Here is a 15,449-nt window from a genome sequence, read left to right as displayed (position 1 = left end):
CAGGGATCCCAGACCAATACAATTAGTGTGCCTCCTCTATTTTAAAACCCACGAACCGCCACTGGATCTTAACAAGGTGTGTGGTAATATATATGCCATCTTGGGGAATGCCCAGAGAGAGGCCATTCATCTGTATTGGCTGACTTTGCTTTGACTTTTCTATAATGGTTTATCATTCAGGAAGGGTTTGGCTGGTTCAGCACTGACATTGGTAGAGTTCAGTCTTTAAGTGCAGCTATTCTGTAGTAACAGAGCCACTGCCTATTATGGGGAAGCTAATCCAAAGTATAAAGAAAACTATGAGACAGAGACACACACATAAAATCACAAGGTCGAGTCCAGAACGGAAGCAGTGTTCTTGTGCGCCCATCTTATCAGGGGAAGCCCATCAGGGGAAGTCGTGGCCTAATGGTTAGAGAGTCGGACTCATAACCCAAAGGTTGTGGGTTCGAGTCTCGTACCGGCAGGGATTGTAGGTGGGGGGAGTGAATGTACAGCGCTCTCTCCCACCTTCAATACCACGACTGAGGTGCTCTTGAGCAAGGCACCGAACCCCCAACTGCTCCCCGGGCGCCGCAGCATAAATGGCTGCCCACTGCTCCGGGTGTGTGTTCACGGTGTATGTGTGTTCACTGCTGTGTGTGTGCACTTTGGATGGGTAAATGCAGAGCACTAATTCCGAGTATGGGTCACCATACTTGGCCACATGTCACGTCACTTTCACTTATTAGTCTTTCTGGCCAGGTCCAAGCTCACATACATCCTCACACCTTTGGTACTTGTAACAGTGGGCTTTGAAAAGGAAATGTCATTGTTCACTACATGTGACATACCATGCGTTGTTTATAGTGAGGAGATCGAGTGTGGTAGCATCTCATTAGACCACCTCTGGCATTACCACATTAATGAATGAACTGTTTTCACCATTGACGATAATAAGAAATGTTTCTTGAGCACCAAGGAGTAATGGCTGCTGAAAATTCACCTTTGCGGTCACAGGAATAAATTACATTTTAGAAAATATATTAAAATGGAATACAGTTTATATTGTAATAATAATTTATATTGTAATAATATTTCACAATGTTTTACTGCATTTTGATCAAAAAAATTCAGCCTTGATGAGCATAAGAGATTTCTTTTTGTAATTTATTGTAACAATTTTCAGCAAAGTAAAATAACTTGTGTGAAGCAGACTTTGGTTATTATGTGAGTGAGGGCTGGATAAAGCATTGGGTTTGTCAGTGTGATTTAATTTAGGTGCTGAAGTTTGTAATCTGTGGACAGTTTGTGCATGGCTATTCATGTTTGTGACAGTTTGTGCATCAGGTGAAGTAGGGCTGCAGCCATTAAATGTTTTGAGATGCGTGAGGTGATTTATGAGGGGAAGAGAAAGTGGCAGCAGTTTGTTAATGGCCCCTCAAGTTAAAGAGTAACACAAAATCCTCTCCAGATATTAGCCACTGTCCTCTCCTGTCCCCTCCTCCTCTAGCCTGTCCCTGTTGACCTCTGCAGGATGTTGCCAGCTCTCGCGGAGTCTGCTTGCATCAGCCTCCTCGCATGAAACTTTCATTCAATAATAGTATCTCACAAAGCCTTGCTTTTTTTAACACTTATTACTTCACACTAGGGCTGGGCGATATAGCTAAAAAATTTATATCAACGATATAATGTTTCATATCATTCGGTATCGATAATTATTGACATTTTTTATAACTTTTTTTAAAGAGCAATAGAATTTTTTTTTTAATTTAACCACTGTATTTTTAAATTAACCCAATTTATTGAGACAAAACAACAAATATGTTTTTGTTTTAACAGTCAAACACACAATAAAAATTAAACATCGAATTTCTAATGTTTTATATGCAGATTAAATAGGTTTTAAGGAAACTTTTGGCTTGTCTCCCGAGGCCACAGGAGGGCGCAATGAGCAAAATAATGCAACACATTTAAATTGTCAACGCAAGGAAATAACTGTCTATAAAAAAACCTGCATTACGTCTAAATTAACTCATCTAAATCAAATATAATTTTGTAAATTGCATAAACAATTATGAACAAAACAGCATCATGTATTTATGCATTGATCTCCCATCACGCAGATTACATTTAAAAACATAAGAGATGCAGTGAAAAGGAATAAACCTCCACAAATTCGTGACGTGTTTTCTAACAGTTTTAACTTTGCATGGCTTTCTATACATCTCTTGTGTGAGACGTGAGTGCAGCAATCATATTTGTCTGTCTAGAAAATGCGCTGAATATGCGTTCTGTGTGAATGACTTGGTTTCGGTTTTCACTTAATCAAGATCTTCTCCGCATTGAGCTATATTCTATATTTCTCTAATACTACCTCACACTTACATCTTGCTAACCATGTCACTCAAAAACAACAACAAAAAAACAGTTTTTCTGGCAATATTTGGCAACCTTGTAAAAGAGAAATTCAGAGCAAACAATGCCTGGTCTAATTAAATTAAACCCTGTTAGAGCTAAATGTTAATTTTTGTGTGTGTGTGCGCGCGCGTTTAAGCTTTGTTTGTAACAAACAAGGTTACAGGTCTGATTTGTTTCACTGGTTAATGTTTAAACAGGATAGTTCACCCAAGGTTGAAAATTTCAAATGGTTTATTCCAAACTAGTATGACTTTCTTTCACATTACACAAAGTCAGGTTTGGAACAACTTGAGCGTGAGTAAAGGATGCTGAATCATTTTTGGTTTAACTATCCCTTTAAGCAGTTAATTATAAAATGCTGAAGATACATTACAGTAATTCAGTTCATTATGTTCACTCACTGTTCATTCAGGGTTTGAGGACCTGACTGTTTGAATGAGTGATTGAATCATCACTTTGTGCCAGTATTGAATTGCTCCAGCATCAGGCCTGGAAGAATTTGCTTGTGTGGATACTGTAGGCTTGTCAGTAAGAACTGGGTTCAGTCCATCTGAATAATGCATGAGTTATTCAAGCATGTCTAGTAGGCTCAGTAGTGATGAGTAAGGGGCCTGTGCACTACCCGGGGGACATTACACCTGCGTGAATGAGCTGAGTGATGATGAGCTACAGGTTCTTCCTAACTTTGTCATGACCTGATTGCCAGTGTCTTCTCCATCTCAGGGTTGAGTCTAATGAATGAATTACAGTTTGAAAACGCTGCTCTAAAATCAACATAAGTAAATCATTCAGATGTCCCAGAGCCCTTTATTTTAGTCTCTACATCTCAGGCATCTCATGTCCATAAATATGTATTGTCCAAGTGTCTTTCAGTTTGGCTTTTGTAGACTACTGTTCAGAAGTTTGGGGTCAGTAAAACAATCTTTATAAAGGAAAGTAATACTTTTATTCAGCAAGGATGCATTAAAATAGATCATAAGTGTCATAAAAGACATTTATAATGTTACAAAAGATTTCCACTTGAAATAAAATTCATCAAAAAATCCTGAACAAAAATATATCATAGTTTTCACAGAAATATTAAATATTTACCCTAAAACTTTGCCACAACTGTTTTCAACATTGATAATAAAAACATAAAAAACAAAAATGTTTTCCAACCCCAATCTTCTGAACGGTAGAGTTACGTACGTGTTAATGTTTTTGTTTTCCACATGCTTATGTTTGTCCACCCTTAAAAGTCACGCCGAGTCCTCTCTTAAATAGAGTTGTTCACTTGGCTCCGACACGTCTGCATTCTAGTGCCATTTTTACTTACCTTTCTTACCCCTCTCCAATGTTAACGCTAACAGCGCTCAGTGGATGATAACTTTAGCTATTTGCTAGCCATCTTTCCCTTAGCAACGAAGAGACGAATAGAAAAGACAGCAAGAGACACAACTATTCTTAGAATCCGACAGAAAGGGGAGGGCGGGAGAATGATGCCATCACTGATGGAGAGATGTTTAGGTGACCGGTGCATTTCCTGACAGTCTTTCCCCAAGTTTCATAAGCTCTGTGTGTTGCTATTGTTTATTTTGACATGGCCTTTCCCCCAAGGAGGTAATTTGGATTTATTGTTGATGTAGTTGTGTTGTGGGACTTTTGAAGATCCCCACTTCCATTACTCCCACAGGCAGACACCATGAAAACATTGTTTTCAATGAACACATTGTTGCATGAACACATTGTTTATGCTGGCTTAACCGGCTGCTCTCATCGCTGAGGGATTAGGTATTCTTTGGGATTATTTTTACCTTGGATGACTTCCTGTTTAGGGTTACAGTGGGTACGGAAAGTATTCAGACCCCCTTAAATTTTTAAATACTGAGCAAAGGGTCTGAATACTTAGGACCATGTGATATTTCAGTTTTTCTTTTTTAATAAATCTGCAAAAATGTCAACGATTCTGTGTTTTTCTGTCAATATGGGGTGCTGTGTGTACATTAATGAGGAAAAAAAATTAACTTAAATGATTTTAGCAAATGGCTGCAATATAACAAAGAGTGAAAAATTTAAGGGGGTCTGAATACTTTCCGTACCCACTGTATGTCATACAATCCTATTGAAGTCTGTTTATTTTAATTAGCTGCTCACAACTCTGCAGGTCAGAGCAGAAGCCTCAGAGTTTTAATATTGCATGTAATTTCATGATGGTTGCCAGGTGCAGAAAACATTTCAAAAATCACTTTAATATTTCTATCCAATTTATGTTTACAGTGCTTTAGAACAGGGGAATGTTTTAAGCGCATGTTTGCGAGTGAGAAAGAGTGGGTAAGTGAAGATTGGGAGCATTGCCTGGAGGGCGAGACTCGTGTCTGCTGCTCTCTACTCGGCCAGAATTTAAATCAGCTCTGCCCCACCCAAACATCTTACACATTCCCTTTGAAGAGCTGTTCAGTGCTCTCGGACTACACTAACACTTAATAACAGCTATAAGAGAGATAAAGAGTCCTGAAGATCAGAATAAGATCGTTATTTCATGTGTACATCTGTCTGTATGAGTGTGTTGTAGAAAGGGAATGAATTTGGATTTGTTTGCTACTTTATTGTTGGATAGCCAGTGGATCATTTTGACTGGTTGGGTCATGTGACACTGACCCTGATGCCCGTTCACCTTTGTTCTGCACTACCACTCTGTGCTAGATAGTAATGTAGTCGTTTGATTTCATGCGGTCCAGTCATCGTCCATGTTGACACATTAACCACCTGTATACTGTATACAAGGAATGTGTTAAATTGATCAAAAGTGAGTGCCATTAAAGACTTTCTATTTATCAAAGAATCCTGAAAAAAAAAGTATCACGGTTTCCACAGAAATGTTAAGCAGCACAACTGATAATAACAAGAAATGTTTCTTGAGCACTAAATCAGCATATTAGAATGATTTTTGAAGGATCATGTGACACTGAAGACTGGAGTAATTAATGGCTGCTGAAAATTCAGCTTTGCCATCACAGGAATACATTTTTAAACATTTTAAAATATATTAAGATAGTAAATGGTTATTTTAAATTGTAATAATATTTCACAATATTAATGTTTTACTGTATTTTTTTTAATCAAGTAAGTGAAACCTTGGTGAGCATAAGGGACTTCTCTCAAAAACATTGAAAAATTGCCAAAAATTGTACAGAACCCAAACTTTTGAATAGTAGTGCATATTCTGATATTTATTTATTTATTTATTGTCTTATCAAACTTGTACCCTGTTAAACTTTTACATTTAGATACATAAAATTGTGAATTTGTTAATTTTGCTTCAGAACTTTGTGTGGTTCTAAAGACTGTAGTTTTCCCTGTAGTTGAAAGCTTGTTTTCAATGTGATGACCAGGAAGTAAAATGCTATACTATGTATAGTCATATCACTATACTTTTGTTTCATGATTTATCTTATTATTATCTTAGGCTTCTGTGCTTGAAAGTGATGACAATAGATTGACATTTCATACTCTTGAAACATTCATGACATTATAAATTCTTAATATTGAACACACATCCTCTGTGTTTCTGTTGCTTTGCAGGAAGATGTGGAGAAACTTACAGACATTGAAAAACTCTACCTCTATCTCAAGTTGCCTTCTGGACCCAGCAGTGGCAATGAGAAAAAGTGAGTGATTTTTCTGTCCTCTACTAAATTACATTCAGGCAAAATTCAGTAATGCTTTTATCTTCTTTATCATATTGCATTTTGCTAGTGGTAGGGGAAACACAGCCGCAAAACAGTATCTGTGGCTACTAACTGTACATGATTTCAAATTGTGTTGTTAAATGCTTTTCTCTCAGTGAGCAGAGCTCCATGTCATCAAGTCGTACCCAGCAGTTCCACGCATTTAGCTGGATTCGTAACCACCTTGAGGAGCATCCCGAAACATCGCTGCCTAAACAAGAAGTCTACGATGTGTACAAGTAAGTCAGGAATCCTGTGCCATCTTGCTTTCTCCATACACTTTAAACCATCAAAACCATCAATCATCTTGAAGAGATGAAATATGTATAATAGGGGTGCTCCGATTGATCGGCTACCGATCACTATCGGCCGATAATCGCTTTGTGATGTTTGATCGGCGGTCTCTAAAAAGGCCGATCTCATAAAAACGATCTCAAGCTGATGTCTGCCGTGAGAAGGTTTGGCACGACATGCAGCGGCACCGTCTCAGTCTCTGTACGGCGTGGGTGAAACAATTATAATGCTGAAGGTGAGGTACAGTTCATATTTCTTCATTAAATAACTTATAATGTAGCTAATTTGAAAACTTTCTGTGAGACAATTTCACAAACAGCGTGAGTGAATCACCATGCGCTCTCTCTCTTTCCCTCTCAAAATGCGCAAATGGCTTCAAATCAAATCGCGTCTGCACTTGAAAAGAGCTGCACTTTGTGCAGTTGACAGGAATTGTCACTTGCACAAACGAGGCAGTGTCGCATCGTCACTAAAAATTTATAAATTGCATTTCTTTTTAATTCTTGTGTTTAAACTATTCAGCACTCGCGCGCTCTCCTAGAGACCGTGCACTCATGCACACTCGCAGCGCACACACATAACGGCAGGTTCACATGACTCCGTTTGCAGTGTGTATGCGGTGCGTATTTTTTCCGAGCTCACGTTAACGGATTAAAGCATTCACTGCACACTGTTGCGGTTGTCTTTTTGGCTAGGTTTAAAGGAAAAGAGCACTTTTAGATAAACAAGTCAATAATAGATGGCACTAGTGGAGGTAGGAAAACAAAGTTCTTTATGAGCCGCAAAAGAAAAGGCAGTAGAGCTGACTGTTTCTGTCAATGGTAAGTTTAATTTAAAATGCTTGTGATAATGTAAGAAAAGTAGTTTAAATGTTTTGCCACTTGCTTGAGCAAATTAATATATCAATCTAGAAGTAAATGCAAAAGTAAAAAGCATTGAATAATGTGTTTCTTATATTATTGCGTTTAAACACGCCTATGAAAGATTGTATTAGCTACTGCATTGTGTAAAAAAAGAAAAAACCTTTTCAGTAACAATGTTTGGATTTGAAATCAAAATAATGGATAAATGTTGTGTTTGTAGTAAACAGCCACGAATCAGTTGCAGACTCCTGTGTGAAAGCACAGTGAGCACCTGCTGCTTCTGTACCGCTCACGTACCACACATGGACTGCATATGCACTGCAAACGGAGTATGTGTGAACACTGTGTAAAAGGCCGCCTCACAGCTCACGAAATCAGGCTTGCGCTGTGTGTAAGCTATTGTGCAACAATTGCACGATTGTCAAAACAAAAATGTAGTTCATGATCAAACATTTAGGTGAGATAAATATATATTTTTGATATCTAAAAAATGCCCTCCTCCATCCCTCAAATTAAAAAATCCCCTCTCACAAGAGTCACCTAAGAGGGGAATTCATTTTCAAAAATAAAATCCAGGCCCTAAATAAATGTATAAAATTCCTGATTTGAGTCTTACTATAAATAATTCTACATGATAAAAAGAAGGCTTTAAAAACATCGGTATCGGTGATCGTATCGGCAGATACTGCTTTCTGTGATGGGTGATCGGCCTCAAAAATCCTGATCGGAGCACCCCTAATGTGTAATGTACTTCAGCAAGGTGAGATGCTTTGTGGTTTCTGTGCAAACTGTAATTGATTTTTTTCACAGGAGTTACTGTGATAGTCTGGGGTATCACGCTCTCAGTGCTGCGGACTTCGGAAAGATAATGAAGAACGTCTTTCCCAATATGAAGGCACGTCGACTTGGCATGCGAGGCAAATCCAAATATCCTTCAGTGGAACTTTTTGTAACAATCCCATCCCCCCTTTTTCCAGCCCCCCCAAAGCAGACACACACGTATACACGTTCCTGTCCCTGAACTCTGTGTACTAAAACATCTGTTGCTGTAATTCATGTAGCCGCTAAATATAGACCAGAAATGTAATCAAATAAAACTTCCTTGAGTCCTTGAACAGAGTTTTGCTGTATAGCAAACCCATTTACCATTGGCTGCCAAATGTTTGATCTTGAAAAGACATTCAGCAAAGTGCCCATCAATTTCTGTACAGCCTTGCATCATTTCTCTATTGCCCTGCGTTAGGTAGTACAGGCTATAGTCTTATTACCTTAGGTAACTTTATTTGAAAAAAAAAAAAATAAATCTAATTTATAGGAAAAATAAATTAACCTTATTTTAAGGTTTTGTCAGTAAGCAACATAACATATCTTTAGCTGTTGCATAAAATCTCAGAAATTATAATGTTGTGTAACTGTGGTCATGGTTATTTTGGTATTAATTAAGGCAGGGTTAAGTGCATTTGTGAGTGTGAATTATATTTTCAGTTTCAGAGTGGTGTCACTGAAATAAACCATGCTTGTTGTTGATGGTTGCCACTGCAACAGAAATCCAATCCTCACCAACTCTAATGCCTAAAAAAGCAACACCATTATTCCAGCAGAGGACCTCTTGTATTTTCTTATGCAAGAGAAGTGAATCAGAGCTTTTTAGTGATTGATTTTTCCATTTAGCACTGCAGTGGTCATACCTTTCTGGTTTGTAAACGCCCTGTTTGATGTAATTCCATATGCAGTGTACGCCTAGGAACAAAAACAAATATATCAGCTGTGTGAGATGCTCAGTAAAGGAATGAGGTTAAAGGTACGGTAGGAGTTCATGAGCTGGAAACCCACTATAGACCTACATACTGTCTCTTCTCATACCCAAACTATTCACACACAAGAGCAGTGATGGGCAAACTTGGCCCTTCCAGGCCACTTTCCTGCAGAGATTTGATCCAACCCTGATATGACTCACCTGCCTGTAGCCTTCTAGTAGTCTTGAAGACAATGATTAGCTGGTTCAGGTGTGCTTGATTAGGGTTGGAGCTAACCTCTGAAGGAAAGTGGCCTGGAAGGGCCAAATTTGCCCACCCCTGCACAAGAGGGTAGATGGGTTAACAGTAAATTACTGTGATTATTGTGTTTTTGGTTTGGTGTGAAAGCTCTGTGATAGTCTTCATGGTCCCAACATGGCTTATGACACTGGCTTGGCCTCAGTTGTGTTTTACATATTGACATATTATGGATTAAACAAAATTAACATTTTAATTCCATAGTATAACATTATTATGTTATTTGCTTCATGCCAAAGTGATCTAATACCTTTTTTGATATGTGGGCATCCACATACCTTTTATTTGTATGATGGACAGATGTATTTCCTTAACTTCTGTGAATGTATTGTTATAGTGGACTTAGGAAGAAGGCTTTTGTACACATGCCATCTCTTCCAAACCTAGATCTTCACAAATTAAGTGACGGGGTGAGTTACTACTTTTATTTATTTCATTACGTATCTTACTTTATTTATTTATTTATTTTTTAATTTATGTTCTTGTCTTACCTCTGTTTAGCTGCAATTATATCTCTCTTATTTTAGATATTACTCAAATATCCAAAGATGGCATGTGTCAAAGTCTAGGAAATTGTCTGTTCTATTGAAAACTGTTGATTCACTTGATTAATTTTTCATTGTCAGTGTGAAGTGTTTGAACCTACTGGCCAACTGTCCAGTGCAGAAGATGAGGTGCGCGTGGCTGCATGTGGGTTGGTGTGTGAGTGGGCACAGAAAGTGCTAAGTCGGCAGTTTGACACTGTTGAGGATCTGGCTCGATTTCTTTTGAACAGCCACTACATTGGAACTAAGTCTGTGGCTGCTCTTACTGTGATGACCGGTTCCCCCTCAGGTACAGTAAACTTGTAATAGCCCAGAAGTTGACTCCATGTACCTAAACTTGCAAATGTCTCCACCTTGTGGCTAACAACCACAAGACAAAGGCTAAAATAATTGCATGTTTTGGAAAAAATTATTTATTTTTTTTTTAAACGTCATTATTAATCTATAATCAGTTCTCTTTTTTTCCCCACAGGAGCAAAGACGTCCATTCAGTCATCTGCATTTGCTCCCACAACCGATGCACACTCATTCCAACCTCAGGTTAAAACCCTGGTCTCACACTTCGTAGATGCCAAACAGCAGCTACAAAGGAAGATCCAGAAGAAGCAGCAAGAGCAGAAACTGCATTCTCCACTCCCTGGTGAAGCTCAGGCCAGAAGGGCAGATGGGGGCATAGCTCCTGGGGCAGGGACAGGCATACCCTGTGGAAGTCCTGCTCTTCTCTCGGCACAACCTATTGGTATTGTGGTTGCAGCTGTTTCCAGCCCCATCACGGTAAACTATGTTTTTACACAAAAGTAAAACAATATTACAAAAGACACATTTCAATTTAATGTTTGAATTTTTTTGTTCATTTTTTGTTCATTGTTTTGTTAATTTAAATTTATAATTGCACCTGTTCTTTGACTAGTATTTGTCATTCCTCTTTTTTTGTATTTCCTGCAGGTTCAGAGGAGCAGACAGTTGATGTCTCCTAGCCCTGTTCCCATGGCAGCTGCAGACAGCAAAGTTCTTCCTGTAAACTTTCAAGTGGTTACCCAGTCAATGCAGCCTGTGAAGCAGTGCCCCAAGACACCTCATAACATCTCGGTCAGTCCGATAAGTGACCGGTCAGCCCGTCACCGGTATGCCCAAATCCTGCCCAAACCATCTGCCTCAAGTGGCATAACCCTGCGCTCACCAACACTGCTTATCACCAACAGCCCCATCAAAACGGTAATGTCAACTCCGCATGTCAGTTCGGTCAATGTTGTCAAGATGACGACCATATCTCTGGGCTCTAATGGCAGTGGGACCAGCACACCAGCTGATACCTCTGCCAGCAACAAATCCAGACCTGCATCTGCTGGAATTGCCAGCCTCAACGACGATCCACAGCCAGTCACGCGTGTTCGCAGTGGGTCTATAGCTGCAATGCCATCTGTTTTGGCAAGGTCAGGGCGCTCCACAACCACAATGCCGGTCATTGACACTAAAACAAATACTGAAGCCATAATTGGAAGTAGTCAAGAGCAGTGTGGTACGAGTAGACTGGCAACCTCTCCAGACGCCTTTGGTGGTGTACAATGGTCAGGAAAGCTCAAACCCACAGCAGCTAGCGTACCCACTCCTCTTGACAAGGGCTCTCTGGGATTGGACACTCTAACAGGGACCAAATACAATGAGAGGACACTCCTTAGTGTCAAAACTCTGGCTGCTGGCAGCAATAAAACGTCCAACACTAATGAAAGCACTTTGTACCAGATCACAAGTAGCTCTCAGTCAAACAGTGGTAATGCGGTTGTGACATCACCCAAAGATGCAGTGTTGGCATCCAAGAGCCCTCACAAAAGACCTGGCTTATGCACTGATTTGAGCCCAACACCTGTTAAAAAAGCCCACATTTCTGTGCTACCAGCTGGTGGATCCGATGGACTAAAGTCAAATATAATGGCGAAACAAATTCCAAGATCAAGTACTCCAATAAGGCCGGAAAGTGCACCTCTCACAGCTGTAGGCAAAGCTACTGCAGGCCCGGTCAGGAATACTGGCTTCCAGACAGTTCGCAGGCCACAAAGCATCTCCCAGGGAAGATGGGAAGGAGCTTCATCAGTAACGGATTATAGAGTTCCTGTCACCTCTACAGCAAGTCAGGATACTTCAGTGGGAAATGTCATGTTTCAGACTGTTTGCAGAGCTCGAAGCATCTCCCAAGGGAGATGGGATGGATCTTCAACAGGTATCGAAGGTAGAGCTGTGGTCAACCGTACTGTTAGCGCTCCAGGTCAAGCATTGCTACAACAAGTAACAAAAAACTCACAGGATTTGCTTATAGACCTGTCTGACTCTTCTGCAGTATGTGAACTGAACCGTGTATTTTGGGATAGGGAGCTGCAAGATGGCACTCAACAACATCAAGTTTATGGCCCCCAAATGGTGTCTGAGCCAAAGCAAATGTCCATCTCAGTGATGGAGCCCCTTCCTGCAATTGCTCAAGCCTCTCCTTCCAACCAGCAGGTTCAAATGAGTGACTATAGAACCCAGGCCAACCTTGGCTACTTTCCCTTTAATGATGATGACATGACCCAGGATAGCATTGTTGAGGAACTTGTACAAATGGAAGAGCAGATGAAAATTAACAATAGCATGCAAACATTCAGCAACTGTGTGGATAATTCACTGCAAGGCCAGCAACAAACCATGCAGAATACCATGATGTCTACCCTCCAGACCAACACCCTGTACTACAGCTCTGCTCATAGCAGTAGCACCCCAATCCAAACGCCCACCCCAACACCTACTCCCACTTCAGAGATGATAGGAAGCGGCCAGGGTTTGATGCATGAAAGCCCCTGTTCACGCTTAGCCCCTACCACTCCGGTCGACAGTGCTCTTGGAAGTAGTCGACAGACTCCTATTGGCACGCCACACTCCAACTGCAGCAGTAGTGTCCCACCAAGCCCTGTGGAATGCAGGAACCCTTTTGCCTTTACTCCTATTAACTCCAGCATCACTGGTTACCATGATGGAAGTACCGTCTCCTCAAGCCCCGTCAAGCCCATGCAAAGACCAATGGCCACACATCCAGATAAGACTAAACTGGAATGGATGAACAGTGGGTACAATAACAGTGGTGGGAACTCCAAAAATGGAATTAGCATTCTTCCGAGCTACCAAGACCTAGTAGATGACCACTTTCGAAAGCCTCACGCCTTCGCCATCCCGGGTCAGACCTGTCAGTCACAAACCAGACATCATGACTCCCATATCAGCCGCTTGACACCCATTTCGCCTGTCCAGCAGCAAGTGGCAAGCATGGCTAGCCTCAACAAGAAAGAGGGTTTTGCTGTCCCGGCACCCCTTGACAACAAGGCCAGCACTTCCTCCTCAGGGTCTGGAACATTTCGATGCCGCAGCGTTAGCCCGGCAGTCAGGCAGCGCAACTTGAGCGGGACCCAAGCTCCCAGTGTTCCCCACTCTGTGGTCTCTCCTTTCAACTCACCCATAACACCTGAAGTGCTAAACTTCTTTTCTAACAGTGACTCTGATGCAAGCATAAGCAGCATGGCACAGAGGAGTCAGTCTGTTCCAGTGACCGTGATGATGCAGTCTGAGGTTCTACCCATGCAAGCAGGCCAGCAGATTAATACCAAAAACATCACCAATGTCCTGATCAACAAAATGGATGGCGATGGAGATGACTCTGTACGTGGCCTCGGAATCAACAACATGCCGTCCAACTACACTGCCCGCATGAATCTCACCCAGATTCTGGAGACCACCACAGTGCCCAGCTTCCCTGGTAGTGCCAGCCACCAAGCTTTGATCTCGCCTTGTTCATCAGCCTTTGAGTCCCAGAAGCCTGGTTACCTCATGAAAAATGCCAGGGAGGAGCCGATGAGCTTCTCTGTACATGAAAGCCAAGCACAATCATCCTCAGGGGAGTACCAGCCGCCACAACAGCAGCAGCAGCACTTAGGTAGACGGCAGCTCCTTGGGCAGGATCAGCAGAGTCAGGCCATGCTGTTGCCTCTACAGCAAAACCTCCTACAACATCAGCACCAGCAACCCTTGGATTTAGACCGAACAGTTAAAGATCTTTTACATGAGGAAAGCTTGAATGCTGGCTCACAGCTTGTGGGTCAAGGATCAGAGCTCAATGCTGGGAGTTCAGAGTTTCCCAGCGATATGCGACTAACCTCTGAGCTCACTGGTAGCATAAATGACTTGAATACATTGGACACCAACCTACTTTTTGACCCCAGTCAACAGCAAGGACAATATGAAGACTCGACACTGGAAGAACTGAAGAACGACCCACTTTTTCAACAGATATGCAGCGAGACTGTAAATTCTGCTGGCTTTGACTGGTTGGAGAGCAAAGACCAGGCAACAGTGGAAATGTTGGGTTAATTTGTGCTTTTGTGTTGTTTTGATATTTGGATAGTTTTCTATGTATGTATTTTTGAAATCTCATCAGCGTATGTATTCATCTCGTTATGCAGCACCTACATGTACTACTATAAGCCCCTGGACATCATGACACAGGTCCGTATTGAAGTGCCAGGCTGAACAGAAATTATCGCCCTTTAAAGATTGCTAGTTCTTTGTCTCAATGGTTAGTGAAACACAGCCTAACCTGGGAGTACTGTCACATTTTTCCTCCTCTTTCCCACCAGTTTTGCAAAGAAAACACATGCCAGAGCTTTACATAAGAAGTTGTCAGAGACATTTTTATGCCTCTACACTGTTTTGTGCATTCAGTTACACAACTTTTATATAATCCTTTGAACATTTTGCAGTCATAGGGCATTGTATGGAAAATTGGAAAATAACTTATTTTTAATCCTTTATCTTAAAGCAAAATATTTGTATTTTGAGGTACTGTACCTCATCTAATTAGCTTTTTCACTCTGTAAACAAAGTCGGTGCTTCCATGTGCAGAAAACCATAATAAGCGACAGCTTTGAACATGTTACAGCAACATATGTATTTGTCTTTCAGTAAGCAAAGAATAAGGGAAGATCACATCAACAATGTCAAGCTTTCAGATGATGCTTAATATTGAAATACAGCAGCTTATACCTGCAGCAGCTGTTTAGAAAGTAATAACTTATTGCACACAAATGTGCCACCATGTTAGAACTTATAACGTGAGCCAGTAAGTAATTTATATTTGCAGCTTTATTCTAATTGTCAACCACTATGTCAATTGGGAAGTATGCATCTACTTGCACAAAATCGCTTGTTACATTAAAGGGGTCATATGATGCGATTTCAATTTTTCCTTTCTCTTTGGAGTGTTACAAGCTCTTGGTGCATAAAGAAGATCTGTAAAGTTGCAAAGACTAAAGTCTCAAATCCAGAGATATTCTTTATAAAAGTTAAGAGTCAACCACTCCTACCTAAAACGGCTCGTTCTAACACACCCCCACATGTCTACGTCACGATGTGGGAAGATTTGCATAACGCTGCCCAAATGTTCACTCAAAGAAAGAAGGCGTAACTTTAATTCTTGCTGTTGTCGCCGCTGCCATGTTGTGGAGTCGCTGTGTGTTTCGTTGTGAAAGCGAAACTACTTTGTTTGGTCTTCCAAAAGAGGAC

The 15,449-nt window shown here is 40.8% G+C and overlaps 1 protein-coding gene across 1 annotated transcript in view; it reads left to right on the top strand.

Annotated features, from left to right (window-relative positions):
• Positions 1-15,154, top strand: part of LOC107664392 (DNA-binding protein RFX7-like) — a 40,964-nt gene extending 25,810 nt beyond the window's left edge. The window contains exons 3-9 of the mRNA XM_016454949.1: positions 5,965-6,050; positions 6,227-6,349; positions 8,078-8,194; positions 9,647-9,731; positions 9,948-10,155; positions 10,339-10,640; positions 10,812-15,154. Of these exons, the coding sequence (XP_016310435.1) occupies positions 5,965-6,050; positions 6,227-6,349; positions 8,078-8,194; positions 9,647-9,731; positions 9,948-10,155; positions 10,339-10,640; positions 10,812-14,258 (4,368 nt within the window). The 3' untranslated portion in view covers positions 14,259-15,154. The remainder of the gene's footprint in view (positions 1-5,964; positions 6,051-6,226; positions 6,350-8,077; positions 8,195-9,646; positions 9,732-9,947; positions 10,156-10,338; positions 10,641-10,811) is intronic.
• Positions 15,155-15,449: the final 295 nt, after the last annotated feature.

This window comes from Sinocyclocheilus anshuiensis, unplaced genomic scaffold (genome assembly GCF_001515605.1).
Source record: "Sinocyclocheilus anshuiensis isolate Anshui unplaced genomic scaffold, SAMN03320099.WGS_v1.1 scaffold307, whole genome shotgun sequence".
In the NCBI taxonomy this organism is placed as follows: domain Eukaryota; kingdom Metazoa; phylum Chordata; class Actinopteri; order Cypriniformes; family Cyprinidae; genus Sinocyclocheilus; species Sinocyclocheilus anshuiensis.
Note: the sequence above shows the minus strand (reverse complement) of the source record. Positions and strands in the feature narration are given on the sequence as shown.